The sequence below is a fragment of the Petromyzon marinus genome, chromosome 71 (assembly GCF_048934315.1).
Source record: "Petromyzon marinus isolate PM22_M1 ecotype Great Lakes invasive population chromosome 71, UKy_Petmar_22M1.pri1.0, whole genome shotgun sequence".
Taxonomy (NCBI): Eukaryota; Metazoa; Chordata; class Hyperoartia; order Petromyzontiformes; family Petromyzontidae; genus Petromyzon; species Petromyzon marinus.
The window spans coordinates 6,882,623-6,898,502 of NC_133737.1; the positions used below are offsets into that span (position 1 = coordinate 6,882,623).

At 57.0% G+C, this 15,880-nt stretch overlaps 1 protein-coding gene across 1 annotated transcript in view; it reads right to left on the reverse strand.

Moving 5' to 3' along the window:
* LOC116958091 (uncharacterized) overlaps positions 1–15,880 on the reverse strand; it is a 118,905-nt gene that overhangs the window by 94,064 nt on the left and 8,961 nt on the right. Inside the window, exon 5 of the mRNA XM_076055367.1 lies at positions 12,361–13,467. Within this exon, the coding sequence (XP_075911482.1) occupies positions 12,361–13,467 (1,107 nt within the window). The remainder of the gene's footprint in view (positions 1–12,360; positions 13,468–15,880) is intronic.

Sequence of the window (15,880 nt, forward strand, 5' to 3'; positions counted from 1 at the left end):
GTCCTCCTGTACCACATCACTCCATCTCTTCTCTAGCCAGTGCCGCGCCCGTTTAGCCCCCTCTATCTGGCCGAACAAAGAGCCCAGGCCTACTGATGGTATCATAGGCCTTGACCAGGTCAATGAAGCAGAGATGTAGGTCTTATTAGAATTCCCTACACCTCTGCTGTAGCAAACAGACAGAAAATATGGCATCTGTGCAGGACCGCCCTTTCCTGAAACCATATTGGGGATCCGCAAGCCTCTCCTCAGCGTGCCTGGCAAGGCGATATTGATAATCCTTGCCAGGACCTTTCCTGGCACACTGAGGAGTGAGATGCCCCTGTAGTTGTTACAGTCTGTGCGGTCCCCCTTCTTAAAGAGGGGGACCACCAGGGCATCCTTCCAATCCTGCGGAACCCATCCAGTGGTCCAGACTGTTGTTATGATGTCATGTAAGGCAGCCTGTGAGGGATTTCCCCTCCCCCAGCACCTCACAGAAATGCCAAGCAAATCTGCAAACCCGTTCCTGGGGGTCGGAGATTGGATCACCGTTTTTTCCCCTAATGATGGTAATAGGTTTGGCGCTGCAGGTTACTTTTTTGATGGAGTTAAATAGAGATATGTGATCGTAGGCCACTGAGGCAGACTCCATCTCCTCAGCAACCCGCGACCACCACCCATCCTTGCAGCGCCTCACGGCTCTCCGAACCTCCGAGCGAAGGCTGCGGTAAGCCTCCTCGTTCTCTGACGTGGGATTCTGTAGCCGATGACAGTGGGCCTGTCGCTTTTTCTCAACCATCCTGAACACCTCCTCTGTCAGCCAGGGTCTCTGGGGAGGTCTGGACCGCGTACCCAAAGCAGCCATTGCAGCTGCATGAGTCACAGTCCTAAACCTCGCCCATTTACCCTCGACATCAAGAGGAGTGGGGGACGATGCCAATCACAGCCGCAAGCGATGATGAAATTATCGCTTGCAACTTTCATCAGCTAGCTGAGACCAGGCCACCATAGGTTGGAATGGGGTCCTGGGTGTACACCCACCACCAGAGTGGTGTCAAGGACATGGGCCCGCATCCGCTGGTCCGTCACTATGTAGTCCAGCAGATGTTCTTGCTTGGACCCGGCATGCATCCATGATGTTGTGTGGATGCGCCGATGCCGGAACAGCGTGTTGGTAATTACAAGCCCATGGGCTGCACAAAAATCTAGCAGCCTCCTACCGTTGTTATTGAGCTGATCTGGCCCATGCCTTCCAATCACTCCAGGCCAGGTGCTAGCATCATGACCAACTCGGGCATTGAAGTCGCCCAACAAGATGACTCTATCCCGAGGGGCCACTTTAGCCAGCACCTGTGACAGGAGGTCATAGAAGGCATCAGACTCATCGGCCTTGCCTGCATCCCTCCACGGATGTTCGTCTTCGGTGGGGGCATAAGTAACCACGACCACCATTCCTCGCCTCCGGTTGACGGGAAGGCGAGCCCAAAGTAGCCTGGGGCTTACAGCTTCCCACACCCCACCGCCACGCTCCCACGCCCCCTTCATTCTTTTGTTCAGAAGAAGAGCCACACCCTGTTGCTTGGCAGTCTGCTGCCCCGAATAGAGGACTGTCCACCCTTCATGGTGGCAGGAGCCAGAACCGGTCCACCATACGTCCTGAATACCACATGGATCCAGGCGGTACCGGTCCAGCTCCCGACAGAGGAGTGGCAGCCTCTCCTCCGCAGTGAGCGTTCGAACATTCCACGTGGCCACACGAAGTGGCTTTTCGTTGTTTCTGGAGGAGCCCCGAGGGTAAAGATTCAATCTCTACCACACTCATCACCACCACAACACTCATCATCACCACCGCCACCGTCACCACCACCACCATCATCACAACCACCATCATCATCACCACCACCACCATAACCCACCACCACCACCATCATCACTAACACAACCACCATCACCACCATCATCATCACCATCACCACCATCACCCACCACCATCACCACCATCACCACCACCATCATCATCACCACCATCATCACCACCACCATCATCACCACCACCACCATCATCATCATCACTACCACCATCACCACAATCATCATCATCATCACCACCACCGTCACCACCACCATCAACAACCGCCATTCGCCACTTAGTGGCGGTGACGTCACCACGACGCTTGTGCCAGGCTAGGTGCACCTCGAGGCCACGTGAAGTGTTGAACGCCCGCTGGCAGGAAGTCACGGGGCAGACCCAGCAGGTGCCACGGGTCGACTGGCTGAGATGACTGGCTGATGCACCACCTGTGCCCCCTACTGTGCCAACCTGCTGTGCTTTAGCCACCCGGCGCTCCGCTCGTTGTTGTGAGCATCGCTCCTCCGCCCTCCGTTGTTGTTGGAGGGCGACTGCCTCCAACTGCCCAGTAGCGTCCTTCACGAGCCTCCTCCACAGAGACCGATCTTGACACCGCTGGTACCGGTCATCGGCAAGTCCACTCAGCTCCAAGTCCCCCTGTACCACATCACTCCATCTCTTCTCTAGCCAGTGCCGCGCCCGTTTAGCCCCCTCTATCTGGCCGAACAAAGAGCCCAGGCCTACTGATGGTATCATAGGCCTTGACCAGGTCAATGAAGCAGAGATGTAGGTCTTATTAGAATTCCCTACACCTCTGCTGTAGCAAACGGACAGAAAATATGGCATCTGTGCAGGACTGCCCTTTCCTGAAACCATATTTGGGCTCCGCAAGCCTCTCCTCAGCGTGCCTGGCAAGGCGATATTGATAATCCTCGCCAGGACCTTTCCCGGCACACTGAGGAGTGAGATGCCCCTGTAGTTGTTACAGTCTGTGCGGTCCTCCTTCTTAAAGAGGGGTACCACCAGGGCATCCTTCCAATCCTGCGGAACCCGTCCAGTGGTCCAGACTGTTGTTATGATGTCATGTAGGGCAGTCTGTGAGGGATTTCCCCTCCCCCAGCACCTCACAGAAATGCCGAGCAAATCTGCAAACCCGCTCCTGGGGGGTCGGAGATTGGATCACCGTTTTTTCCCCTAATGATAATAGGTGTGGCGGTGCAGGTTACTTTTTGATGGAGTTAAATAGAGATGTGATCGCGGGCCACTGAGGCAGACTCCATCTCCTCAGCAACCCGCGACCACCACCCATCCTTGCAGCGCCTCACGGCTCTCCGAACCTCCGAGCGAAGGCTGCGGTAAGCCTCCTCATTCTCTGACGTGGGATTCTGTAGCCGATGACAGTGGGCCTGTCGCTTTTTCTCAACCATCCTGAACACCTCCTCTGTCAGCCAGGGTCTCTGGGGAGGTCTGGACCGCGTACCCAAAACAGCCATTGCAGCTGCATGAGTCACAGTCCTAAACCTCGCCCATTTACCCTCGACATCAAGAGGAGTGGGGGACGATGCCAATCACAGCCGCAAGCGATGATGAAATTATCGCTTGCAACTTTCATCAGCTAGCTGAGACCAGGCCACCATAGGTTGGAATGGGGTCCTGGGTGTACACCCACCACCGGAGTGGAAGAATGGCAGGCGCATCTTACAGATGACTAGTCGATGGTCAGTGGGCAGATCAGCTCCACGGTAGGTCCTGGTGTCAAGGACATGGGCCCGCATCCGCTGGTCCGTCACTACGTAGTCCAGCAGATGTTCTTGCTTGGACCCGGCATGCATCCATGATGTTGTGTGGATGCGCCCATGCCGGAACAGCGTGTTGGTAATTTCAAGCCCATGGGCTGCACAAAAATCTAGCAGCCTCCTACCGTTGTTATTGAGCTGATCTGGCCCATGCCTTCCAATCACTCCAGGCCAGGTGCTAGCATCATGACCAACTCGGGCATTGAAGTCGCCCAACAAGATGATTCTATCCCGAAGGGACACTTTAGCCAGCACCTGTGACAGGAGGTCATAGAAGGCATCAGACTCATCGGCTTTGACTGCATCCCTCCACGGATGTTCGTCTTCGGTGGGGGCATAAGTAACCACGACCACCACTCCTCGCCTCCGGTTGACGGGAAGGCGAGCCCAAAGTAGCCTGGGGCTTACAGCTTCCCACACCCCACCGCCACGCTCCCACGCCTCGTTCATTCTTTTGTTCAGAAGAAGAGCCACACCCTGTTGCTTGGCAGTCTGCTGCCCCGAGTAGAGGACTGTCCACCCTTCATGGTGGCAGGAGCCAGAACCGGTCCACCATACGTCCTGAATACCACATAGATCCAGGCGGTACCGGTCCAGCTCCCGACAGAGGAGTGGCAGCCTCTCCTCCACAGTGAGCGTTCGAACATTCCACGTGGCCACACGAAGTGGCTTTTCGTTGTTTCTGGAGGAGCCCCGAGGGTAAAGATTCAATCTCTACCACACTCATCACCACCACAACACTCATCATCACCACCGCCACCGTCACCACCACCACCATCATCACAACCACCATCATCATCACCACCACCACCATAACCCACCACCACCACCATCATCACTAACACCACCACCATCACCACCATCATCATCACCATCACCACCATCACCATCACCCACCACCATCACCACCACCATCATCATCATCATCACCACCATCATCACCACCACCACCATCATCATCATCACTACCACCATCACCACAATCATCATCATCATCATCATCACCACCACCGTCACCACCACCATCAACAACCGCCATTCGCCACTTAGTGGCGGTGACGTCACCACGACGCTTGTGCCAGGCTAGGTGCACCTCGAGGCCACGTGAAGTGTTGAACGCCCGCTGGCAGGAAGTCACGGGGCAGACCCAGCAGGTGCCACAGGTCGACTGAGATGACTGGCTGATGCACCACCTGTGCCCCCTACTGTGCCAACCTGCTGTGCTTTAGCCACCCGGCGCTCCGCTCGTTGTTGTGAGCATCGCTCCTCCGCCCTCCGTTGTTGTTGGAGGGCGACTGCCTCCAACTGCCCAGTAGCGTCCTTCACGAGCCTCCTCCACAGAGACCGATCTTGACACCGCTGGTACCGGTCATCGGCAAGTCCACTCAGCTCCAAATCCTCCTGTACCACATCACTCCATCTCTTCTCTAGCCAGTGCCGCGCCCGTTTAGCCCCCTCTATCTGGCCGAACAAAGAGCCCAGGCCTACTGATGGTATCATAGGCCTTGACCAGGTCAATGAAGCAGAGATGTAGGTCTTATTAGAATTCCCTACACCTCTGCTGTAGCAAACGGACAGAAAATATGGCATCTGTGCAGGACTGCCCTTTCCTGAAACCATATTTGGGCTCCTCAAGCCTCTCCTCAGCGTGCCTGGCAAGGCGATATTGATAATCCTTGCCAGGACCTTTCCCGGCACACTGAGGAGTGAGATGCTCCTGTAGTTGTTACAGTCTGTGCGGTCCTCCTTCTTAAAGAGGGGTACCACCAGGGCATCCTTCCAATCCTGCGGAACCCGTCCAGTGGTCCAGACTGTTGTTATGATGTCATGTAGGGCAGTCTGTGAGGGATTTCCCCTCCCCCAGCACCTCACAGAAATGCCGAGCAAATCTGCAAACCCGCTCCTGGGGGGTCGGAGATTGGATCACCGTTTTTTCCCCTAATGATAATAGGTGTGGCGCTGCAGGTTACTTTTTGATGGAGTTAAATAGAGATGTGATCGCGGGCCACTGAGGCAGACTCCATCTCCTCAGCAACCCGCGACCACCACCCATCCTTGCAGCGCCTCACGGCTCTCCGAACCTCCGAGCGAAGGCTGCGGTAAGCCTCCTCATTCTCTGACGTGGGATTCTGTAGCCGATGACAGTGGGCCTGTCGCTTTTTCTCAACCATCCTGAACACCTCCTCTGTCAGCCAGGGTCTCTGGGGAGGTCTGGACCGCGTACCCAAAGCAGCCATTGCAGCTGCATGAGTCACAGTCCTAAACTTCGCCCATTTACCCTCGACATCAGGAGGAGTGGGGGACGATGCCAATCACAGCCGCAAGCGATGATGAAATTCTCGCTTGCAACTTTCATCAGCTAGCTGAGACCAGACAACCATAGGTTGGAATGGGGTCCTGGGTGTACACCCACCACTGGAGTGGAAGCATGGCAGGCGCATCTTACAGATGACTAGTCGATGGTCAGAGGGCAGATCAGCTCCACGGTAGGTCCTGGTGTCAAGGACATGGGCTTGCATCCGTTGGTCCGTCACTACGTAGTCCAGCAGATGTTCTTGCTTGGACCCGGCATGCATCCATGATGTTGTGTGGATGCGCCGATGCCGGAACAGCGTGTTGGTAATTACAAGCCCATGGGCTGCACAAAAATCTAGCAGCCTCCTACCGTTGTTATTGAGCTGATCTGGCCCATGCCTTCCAATCACTCCAGGCCAGGTGCTAGCATCATGACCAACTTGGGCATTGAAGTCGCCCAACAAGATGACTCTATCCCGAGGGGCCACTTTAGCCAGCACCTGTGACAGGAGGTCATAGAAGGCATCAGACTCATCGGCCTTGCCTGCATCCCTCCACGGATGTTCGTCTTCGGTGGGGGCATAAGTAACCACGACCACCACTCCTCGCCTCCGGTAAATGGGAAGGCGAGCCCAAAGTAGCCTGGGGCTTACAGCTTCCCACACCTCACCGCCACGCTCCCACGCCCCCTTCATTCTTTTGTTCAGAAGAAGAGCCAAACCCTGTTGTTTGGCAGTCTGCTGCCCCGAGTAGAGGACTGTCCACCCCTCATGGTGGCAGGAGCCAGAACCGGTCCAACATACGTCCTGAATACCAAATAGATCCAGGCGGTACCGGTCCAGCTCCCGACAGAGGAGTGGCAGCCTCTCCACCACAGTGAGCGTTCGAACATTCCACGTGGCCACACGAAGTGGCTTTTCGTTGTTTCTGGAGGAACCCCGAGGGTAAAGATTCAATCACTACCACACTCATCACCACCACTACACTCATCATCACCACCGCCACCGTCACCACCACCACCATCATCACAACCACCATCATCATCACCACCATAACCCACCACCATCATCACAAACACCACCACCATCACCACCATCATCATCACCATCACCACCATCACCCACAACTATCACCACCATCACCACCACCATCATCACCACCACCACCACCATCATCATCATCATCACTACCACCATCACCATCACCACAATCATCATCATCATCACCACCACCACCGTCACCACCACCATCAACAACCGCCATTCGCCACTTAGTGGCGGTGACGTCACCACGACGCTTGTGCCAGGCTAGGTGCACCTCGAGGCCACGTGAAGTGTTGAACGCCCGCTGGCAGGAAGTCACGGGGCAGACCCAGCAGGTGCCACAGGTCGACTGAGATGACTGGCTGATGCACCACCTGTGCCCCCTACTGTGCCAACCTGCTGTGCTTTAGCCACCCGGCGCTCCGCTCGTTGTTGTGAGCATCGCTCCTCCGCCCTCCGTTGTTGTTGGAGGGCGACTGCCTCCAACTGCCCAGTAGCGTCCTTCACGAGCCTCCTCCACAGAGACCGATCTTGACACCGCTGGTACCGGTCATCGGCAAGTCCACTCAGCTCCAAATCCTCCTGTACCACATCACTCCATCTCTTCTCTAGCCAGTGCCGCGCCCGTTTAGCCCCCTCTATCTGGCCGAACAAAGAGCCCAGGCCTACTGATGGTATCATAGGCCTTGACCAGGTCAATGAAGCAGAGATGTAGGTCTTATTAGAATTCCCTACACCTCTGCTGTAGCAAACGGACAGAAAATATGGCATCTGTGCAGGACTGCCCTTTCCTGAAACCATATTTGGGCTCCTCAAGCCTCTCCTCAGCGTGCCTGGCAAGGCGATATTGATAATCCTTGCCAGGACCTTTCCCGGCACACTGAGGAGTGAGATGCTCCTGTAGTTGTTACAGTCTGTGCGGTCCTCCTTCTTAAAGAGGGGTACCACCAGGGCATCCTTCCAATCCTGCGGAACCCGTCCAGTGGTCTAGACTGTTGTTATGATGTCATGTAGGGCAGTCTGTGAGGGATTTCCCCTCCCCCAGCACCTCACAGAAATGCCGAGCAAATCTGCAAACCTGCTCCTGGGGGGTCGGAGATTGGATCACCGTTTTTTCCCCTAATGATAATAGGTGTGGCGCTGCAGGTTACTTTTTGATGGAGTTAAATAGAGATGTGATCGCGGGCCACTGAGGCAGACTCCATCTCCTCAGCAACCCGCGACCACCACCCATCCTTGCAGCGCCTCACGGCTCTCCGAACCTCCGAGCGAAGGCTGCGGTAAGCCTCCTCATTCTCTGACGTGGGATTCTGTAGCCGATGACAGTGGGCCTGTCGCTTTTTCTCAACCATCCTGAACACCTCCTCTGTCAGCCAGGGTCTCTGGGGAGGTCTGGACCGCGTACCCAAAGCAGCCATTGCAGCTGCATGAGTCACAGTCCTAAACTTCGCCCATTTACCCTCGACATCAGGAGGAGTGGGGGACGATGCCAATCACAGCCGCAAGCGATGATGAAATTCTCGCTTGCAACTTTCATCAGCTAGCTGAGACCAGACAACCATAGGTTGGAATGGGGTCCTGGGTGTACACCCACCACTGGAGTGGAAGCATGGCAGGCGCATCTTACAGATGACTAGTCGATGGTCAGAGGGCAGATCAGCTCCACGGTAGGTCCTGGTGTCAAGGACATGGGCTTGCATCCGTTGGTCCGTCACTACGTAGTCCAGCAGATGTTCTTGCTTGGACCCGGCATGCATCCATGATGTTGTGTGGATGCGCCGATGCCGGAACAGCGTGTTGGTAATTACAAGCCCATGGGCTGCACAAAAATCTAGCAGCCTCCTACCGTTGTTATTGAGCTGATCTGGCCCATGCCTTCCAATCACTCCAGGCCAGGTGCTAGCATCATGACCAACTTGGGCATTGAAGTCGCCCAACAAGATGACTCTATCCCGAGGGGCCACTTTAGCCAGCACCTGTGACAGGAGGTCATAGAAGGCATCAGACTCATCGGCCTTGCCTGCATCCCTCCACGGATGTTCGTCTTCGGTGGGGGCATAAGTAACCACGACCACCACTCCTCGCCTCCGGTAAATGGGAAGGCGAGCCCAAAGTAGCCTGGGGCTTACAGCTTCCCACACCTCACCGCCACGCTCCCACGCCCCCTTCATTCTTTTGTTCAGAAGAAGAGCCAAACCCTGTTGTTTGGCAGTCTGCTGCCCCGAGTAGAGGACTGTCCACCCCTCATGGTGGCAGGAGCCAGAACCGGTCCAACATACGTCCTGAATACCAAATAGATCCAGGCGGTACCGGTCCAGCTCCCGACAGAGGAGTGGCAGCCTCTCCACCACAGTGAGCGTTCGAACATTCCACGTGGCCACACGAAGTGGCTTTTCGTTGTTTCTGGAGGAACCCCGAGGGTAAAGATTCAATCTCTACCACACTCATCACCACCACTACACTCATCATCACCACCGCCACCGTCACCACCACCACCATCATCACAACCACCATCATCATCACCACCATAACCCACCACCATCATCACAAACACCACCACCATCACCACCATCATCATCACCATCACCACCATCACCCACAACTATCACCACCATCACCACCACCATCATCACCACCACCACCATCATCATCATCATCACTACCACCATCACCATCACCACAATCATCATCATCATCACCACCACCGTCACCACCACCATCAACAACCGCCATTCGCCACTTAGTGGCGGTGACGTCACCACGACGCTTGTGCCAGGCCATGTGCACCTCGAGGCCACGTGAAGTGTCGAACGCCCGCTGGCAGGAGGTCACGGGGCAGACCCAGCAGGTGCCACGGGTCGACTGGCTGAGATGACTGGCTGATGCACCACCTGTGCCCCCTACTGTGCCAACCTGCTGTGCTTTAGCCACCCGGCGCTCCGCTCGTTGTTGTGAGCATCGCTCCTCCGCCCTCCGTTGTTGTTGGAGGGCGACTGCCTCCAACTGCCCAGTAGCGTCCTTCACGAGCCTCCTCCACAGAGGCCGATCTTGACACCGCTGGTACCGGTCATCGGCAAGTCCACTCAGCTCCATGTCCTCTTGTACCACATCACTCCATCTCTTCTCTAGCCCGTGCCATGCCCGTTTAGCCGCCTCTATCCGGCCGAACAAAGAGCCCAGGCCTACTGATGGTATCATAGGCCTTGACCAGGTCAATGAAGCAGAGATGTAGGTCTTATTAGAATTCCCTACACCTCTGCTGTAGCAAACGGACAGAAAATATGGCATCTGTGCAGGACCGCCCTTTCCTGAAACCATATTGGGGCTCCGCAAGCCTCTCCTCAGCGTGCCTGGCAAGGCGATATTGATAATCCTTGCCAGGACCTTTCCCAGCACACGGAGGAGTGAGATGCCCCTGTAGTTGTTACATTCTGTGCGGTCCCCCTTCTTAAAGAGGGGGACCACCAGGGCATCCTTCCAATCCTGCGGAACCCGTCCAGTGGTCCAGACTGTTGTTATGTCATGTAAGGCAGTCTGTGAGGGATTTCCCCTCCCCCAGGACCTCACAGAAATGCTCAGCAAATCTGCAAACCTGTTGCTGGAGGTCGGAGATTGGATCACCGTTTTTTCCCCTAATGATGGTAATAGGTGTGGCGCTGCAGGTTACTTTTTTGATGGAGTTAAATAGAGATTTGTGATCGCGGGCCACTGAGGCAGACTCCATCTCCTCAGCAACCCGCGACCACCACCCATCCTTGCAGCGCCTCACGGCTCTCCGAACCTCCGAGCGAAGGCTGCGGTAAGCCTCCTCATTCTCTGACGTGGGATTCTGTAGCCGATGACAGTGAGCCTGTCGCTTTTTCTCAACCATCCTGAACACCTCCTCTGTCGGCCAGGGTCCCTGGGGAGGTCTGGACCGCGTACCTAAAGCAGCCATTGCAGCTGCATGAGTCACAGTCCTAAACCTTGCCCATTTACTCTCGACATCAGGAGGAGTGGGGGACGATGTCAATCACAGCCGCAAGCGATGATGAAATTATCGCTTGCGACTTTCATCAGCTAGCTGAGACCAGGCCACCATAGGTTGGAATGGGGTCCTGGGTGTACACCCACCACCAGAGTGGAAGAATGGCAGGCGCATCTTACAGATGACTAGTCGATGGTCAGTGGGCAGATCAGCTCCACGGTAGGTCCTGGTGTCAAGGACAAGGGCCCGCATCCGCTGGTCCGTCACTATGTAGTCCAGCAGATGTTCTTGCTTGGACCCGGCATGCATCCATGATGTTGTGTGGATGCGCGGATGCCGGAACAGCGTGTTGGTAATTACAAGCCCATGGGCTGCACAAAAATCTAGCAGCCTCCTACCGTTGTTATTGAGCTGATCTGGCCCATGCCTTCCAATCACTCCAGGCCAGGTGCTAGCATCATGACCAACTCGGGCATTGAAGTCGCCCAACAAGATGACTCTATCCCCAGGGGTCACTTTAGCCAGCACCTGTGACAGGAGGTCATAGAAGGCATCTGACTCATCGGCCTTGCCTGCATCCCTCCACGGATGTTCGTCTTCGGTGGGGGCATAAGTAACCACGACCACCACTCCTCGCCTCCGGTTGATGGGAAGGCGAGCCCAAAGTAGCCTGGGGCTTACAGCTTCCCACACCCCACCGCCACGCTCCCACGCCCCCTTCATTCTTTTGTTCAGAAGAAGAGCCACACCCTGTTGCTTGGCAGTCTGCTGCCCCGAGTAGAGGACTGTCCACCCCTCATGGTGGCAGGAGCCAGAACCGGTCCACCGGACCTCCTGAATGCCGTATAGATCCAGGCGGTACCGGTCCAGCTCCCGACAAAGGAGTGGCAGCCTCTCTCCTCCACAGTGAGCGTTCGAACATTCCACGTGGCCACACGAAGTGGCTTTTCGTTGTTTCTGGAGGAGCCCCGAGGGTAAAGATTCAATCTCCACCACACTCATCACCACCACTACACTCATCATCACCACCACCACCGTCATCACCACCACCGTCACCACCATCACCACCACCACCACCGTCATCACCACCACCGTCATCACCACCACCGTCATCACCACCACCGTCACCACCACCGTCACTTTCACCACCGTCACTATCACCACCACAACCACCACCATCATCACCACCACCACCACCATCATCACCACCACCACCATCACCACCACCATCACCACCATCACCATCACCACCATCATCACCATAACCACTACCACCATAACCACCACCACCATCACCACTACCGTCACCATCACCACCACCATCACCACCATAACCACCATCACCACCACCATCACCACCATCATCACCACCATCACCACCACCACCATCACCACCACCACCACCACCATCACCACCACCACCATCACCTTGTTCCGCTCGTGAGGCAGTAGAGAGACAGGTGGCAAGCTGGACAACAGCCCATCGCCTCCACCTCCACCACCACCAACACCACCACCAACACCACCGCCTCTCGCAGTCCTCCACACTCCACCACCTCCACCCGCCGCTCCGCCCTTGACCGACTCCCTGCACGGCGTGAACCCCGTCCGGGCGAACCGCGCGTTGGACGCCGCCGACGCCGACACCGCCGGCGGCAGCGCCGACGCCGACGCCGACGCCGCCGCCGTGGGGCTGTACAGGGGCCCGTCCTTGAGGAGGAGGCCGGCCGTCACTGCCCGGCGAGCCGCCAGCCGCAGCTGGTGCTGGAACGACGCCGTGGCCGACAGGCACCCGAGGGCCGGGGTCGACCGCAGGTAACGCTCCATCTCGCGCAGGGAGACGCCGCCGCCGCCTGCCAACGCCAACGCCGCTCCTCCTCCTCCTCCTCCTCCTCCTCGGGCCTGCGTGAGGCTTCGTCTGGACGACGGAGGGCCGCCGGGCAGGGCCGCGCCGGAATCCGACACGCCAGCACCTCCCCGTGCCGCCGCCGCTGCCGTTGCTGCTGCTGCTGCTGCTCCGTCGCCTCCTCCTCCTCCTCCTCCTCCTCCTCCCCGGGCCTGCGCCAGGCTTCGCCTGGACGACGGGGGACCGCCGACGCCGCCGCCGCCGCTGCCGCCGTCGCCAAACATCCCCCGGCATCTCCTGCGGCCGCCGCCGACTCCGCCGACGCCGACTCCGCCGACTCCGCCGACGCCGCCGACGCCGCCGCCCTTGAGGGCCAACGCGGCCTTGACCAGGAGCTGAACCCACTCCGAGCCGGTGGGGTGCTGGAGGCGAGCGCCGGCCTGGCCGGCGACGATGACGCAGCCCGGCGGCTGCTGCTGCTGCTGCTGTTGGCGATGCTGCGGCTGGAGATGTTGGCGGTGCTGCTGCTGCTGCTGTTGCTGCTGCTGTTGTTGTTGTTGCTGTTGTTGGCTGGTGTTGTTGCCGTACCAGGAGAGTGAAGATGAAGGGGGAGCGGGAGCGGGAGGGACGGCCGCCGACGGCGACGATGGGAGGGAAGAGGGGGAGAAGGTGGTGGTGGTGGTGGTGAGCTGAGGGGGGGGGGTGTGTGGTGAGTGGAGTGCGGTGAGGGGCGTGGGGAGAGATGCAGAGGTGAGGGTTATGATGGGCGGTCCCGCTCGACCGCCCGCTCGCTCGCTCACTCACTCACCCACCAACCAACATAACCACTCACTCACTCACCCACTCACTCACTCACCCACTCACCACTCACTCACCCACCCACTCACCCACTCAATCACTCACTCACCCATTCACTCACTCACTCACTCACGCACCCACTCACTCACCCACCCACTCACTCACTCACCCACTCACTCACCCACCCACTCACCCACCCACATACCCACTCACCCACTCACTCACCCACTCACCCACCCACTCACTCACCCACTCAACCACTCACTCACGCACCCACACACCCACTCAACAACAACCGCCATTCACCACTAAGTGGTGGTGACGTCACCACGACGCTTGTGCCAGGCCATGTGCACCCTGAGGCCACGTGAAGTGTCGAACGCCCGCTGGCAGGAGGTCACGGGGCAGACCCAGGTGCCACGGGTCGACTGACTGAGATGACTGGCTGATGCACCACCTGTGCCCCCTACTGTGCCAACCTGCTGTGCTTTAGCCACCCGGTGCTCTGCTCGTTGTTGTGAGCGTCGCTCCTCCGCCCTCCGTTGTTGTTGGAGGGCGACTGCCTCCACCTGCCCAGTAGCGTCCTTCACGAGCCTCCTCCACAGAGGCCGATCTTGACACCGCTGGTACCAGTCATCGGCAAGTCCACTCAGCTCCACGTCCTCCTGTACCACGTCACTCCATCTCTTCTCCAGCCCGTGCCGTGCCCGTTTAGCCCCCTCGATCCGGCCGAACAAAAGATGTTTCAGCATGCGGTGGCTGGGCACGCGGGCTACATGACCCAGCCATCGCAGCCTTGCCCGCCGGAGGAGCTCACCGATGGGACCTTGCCCAGATCTTTCAAGGATTTGTGAGCTCCTCACACAATCCAGTCTGGTTAAACCCAGGATGGATCGTAGGCAGGCCAGCCTAAATGTTTCCAACCGGCGAAGATGTTCCATTAGGGGGGTCCACGTTTCGCAAGCGTAGAGAAGGGAGGGAATGACCGTGGCCAAGAAGACCTGAAGCTTAGTGCGGAGCGACAGACCAGGTAGCTTCCACACAGCGTTACGCAACCGATGAAAAGATATTGCCGCTCGACTGATTCGGAGTGAGACCTCTGCTGTTAAACTGGAGCCGGTCATAAGCACACTGCCCAGGTATGGAAAACTCTCCACTCTCTCCACAACTGCCCCATCACCGATTGGGAGTTGTGGGGGTGTAGTGTCCGATGGTACAAAATACCCAGGCAGGTGCTTAGTTTTAGTGGGGCTGATGGTAAGGCCCCACCTCTTAGTGGCACGCTCCAGTCTCAGCAGCAGCGTCTCCAATTCCTCCTTTGAATGAGCAGCTATTACCAATAGAGCAATAGGGAGCCATCCCTTGACCACACCCAGGCATCGATCAGCCTCCCATTATATCTGTACCATATGGAGATTCCCCCGGTACAGCTAATGAAGGCTTCACGAACTACGTGGTCAAAATAGATGTTATATAATGTGGGAGCCAGAGGACATCCCTGTCGCACCCCAAGGTGTACAGGGAATGGCTCTGACTCCCGGCCACGTAGTTTTACCCGGGCCTGCTCACCATCATGAAGGTCCTTAATGATCATGAGCAGAGGGTCAGGTACTCCACAAGCACGAAGAACAACCCAGAGCCCAGGCCTACTGATGGTATCATAGGCCTTGACCAGGTCAATAAAGCAGAGATGTAGGTCTTTTTGGAATTCCCTACACCTCTGCTGTAGCAGACGGACAGAAAATATGGCATCTGTGCAGGACCGCCCTTTCCTGAAACCGCATTGGGGCTCCGCAAGCCTCTCCTCAGCGTGCCTGGCAAGGCGATGCTGAATAATCCTTGCCAGGACCTTTCCCGGCACACTGAGGAGTGAAATGCCCCTGTAGTTGTTACAGTCTGTGCGGTCCCCCTTCTTAAAAAGGGGGACCACCAGGGCATCCTTCCAATCCTGCGGAACCCGTCCAGTGGTCCAGACTGTTGTTATGATGTCATATAGGGCAGTCTGTGCACAAACGCCACCCTCCCTCAGCATTTCGCTTGGGAGATCATCTCTGCCCGCTGCCTTTCCTGGTCTCAGACTCCGGATCGCCCTCAGTACTTCCTCAACAGATGGCACCTCAGCCAGCCACTCACAGGGGGTGACTTCTTCCAATATTTGAGGCACTGCAGCCTCAGCAGGGTCATCCTCAATTTGTGCCACGATGTTTTCCTGGCTGAGGGATTTTCCCTCCCCCAGGACCTCACAGAAATGCTCAGCAAATCTGCAAACCTGTTCCTGGCGGTCGGAGATTGGATCACCGTTTT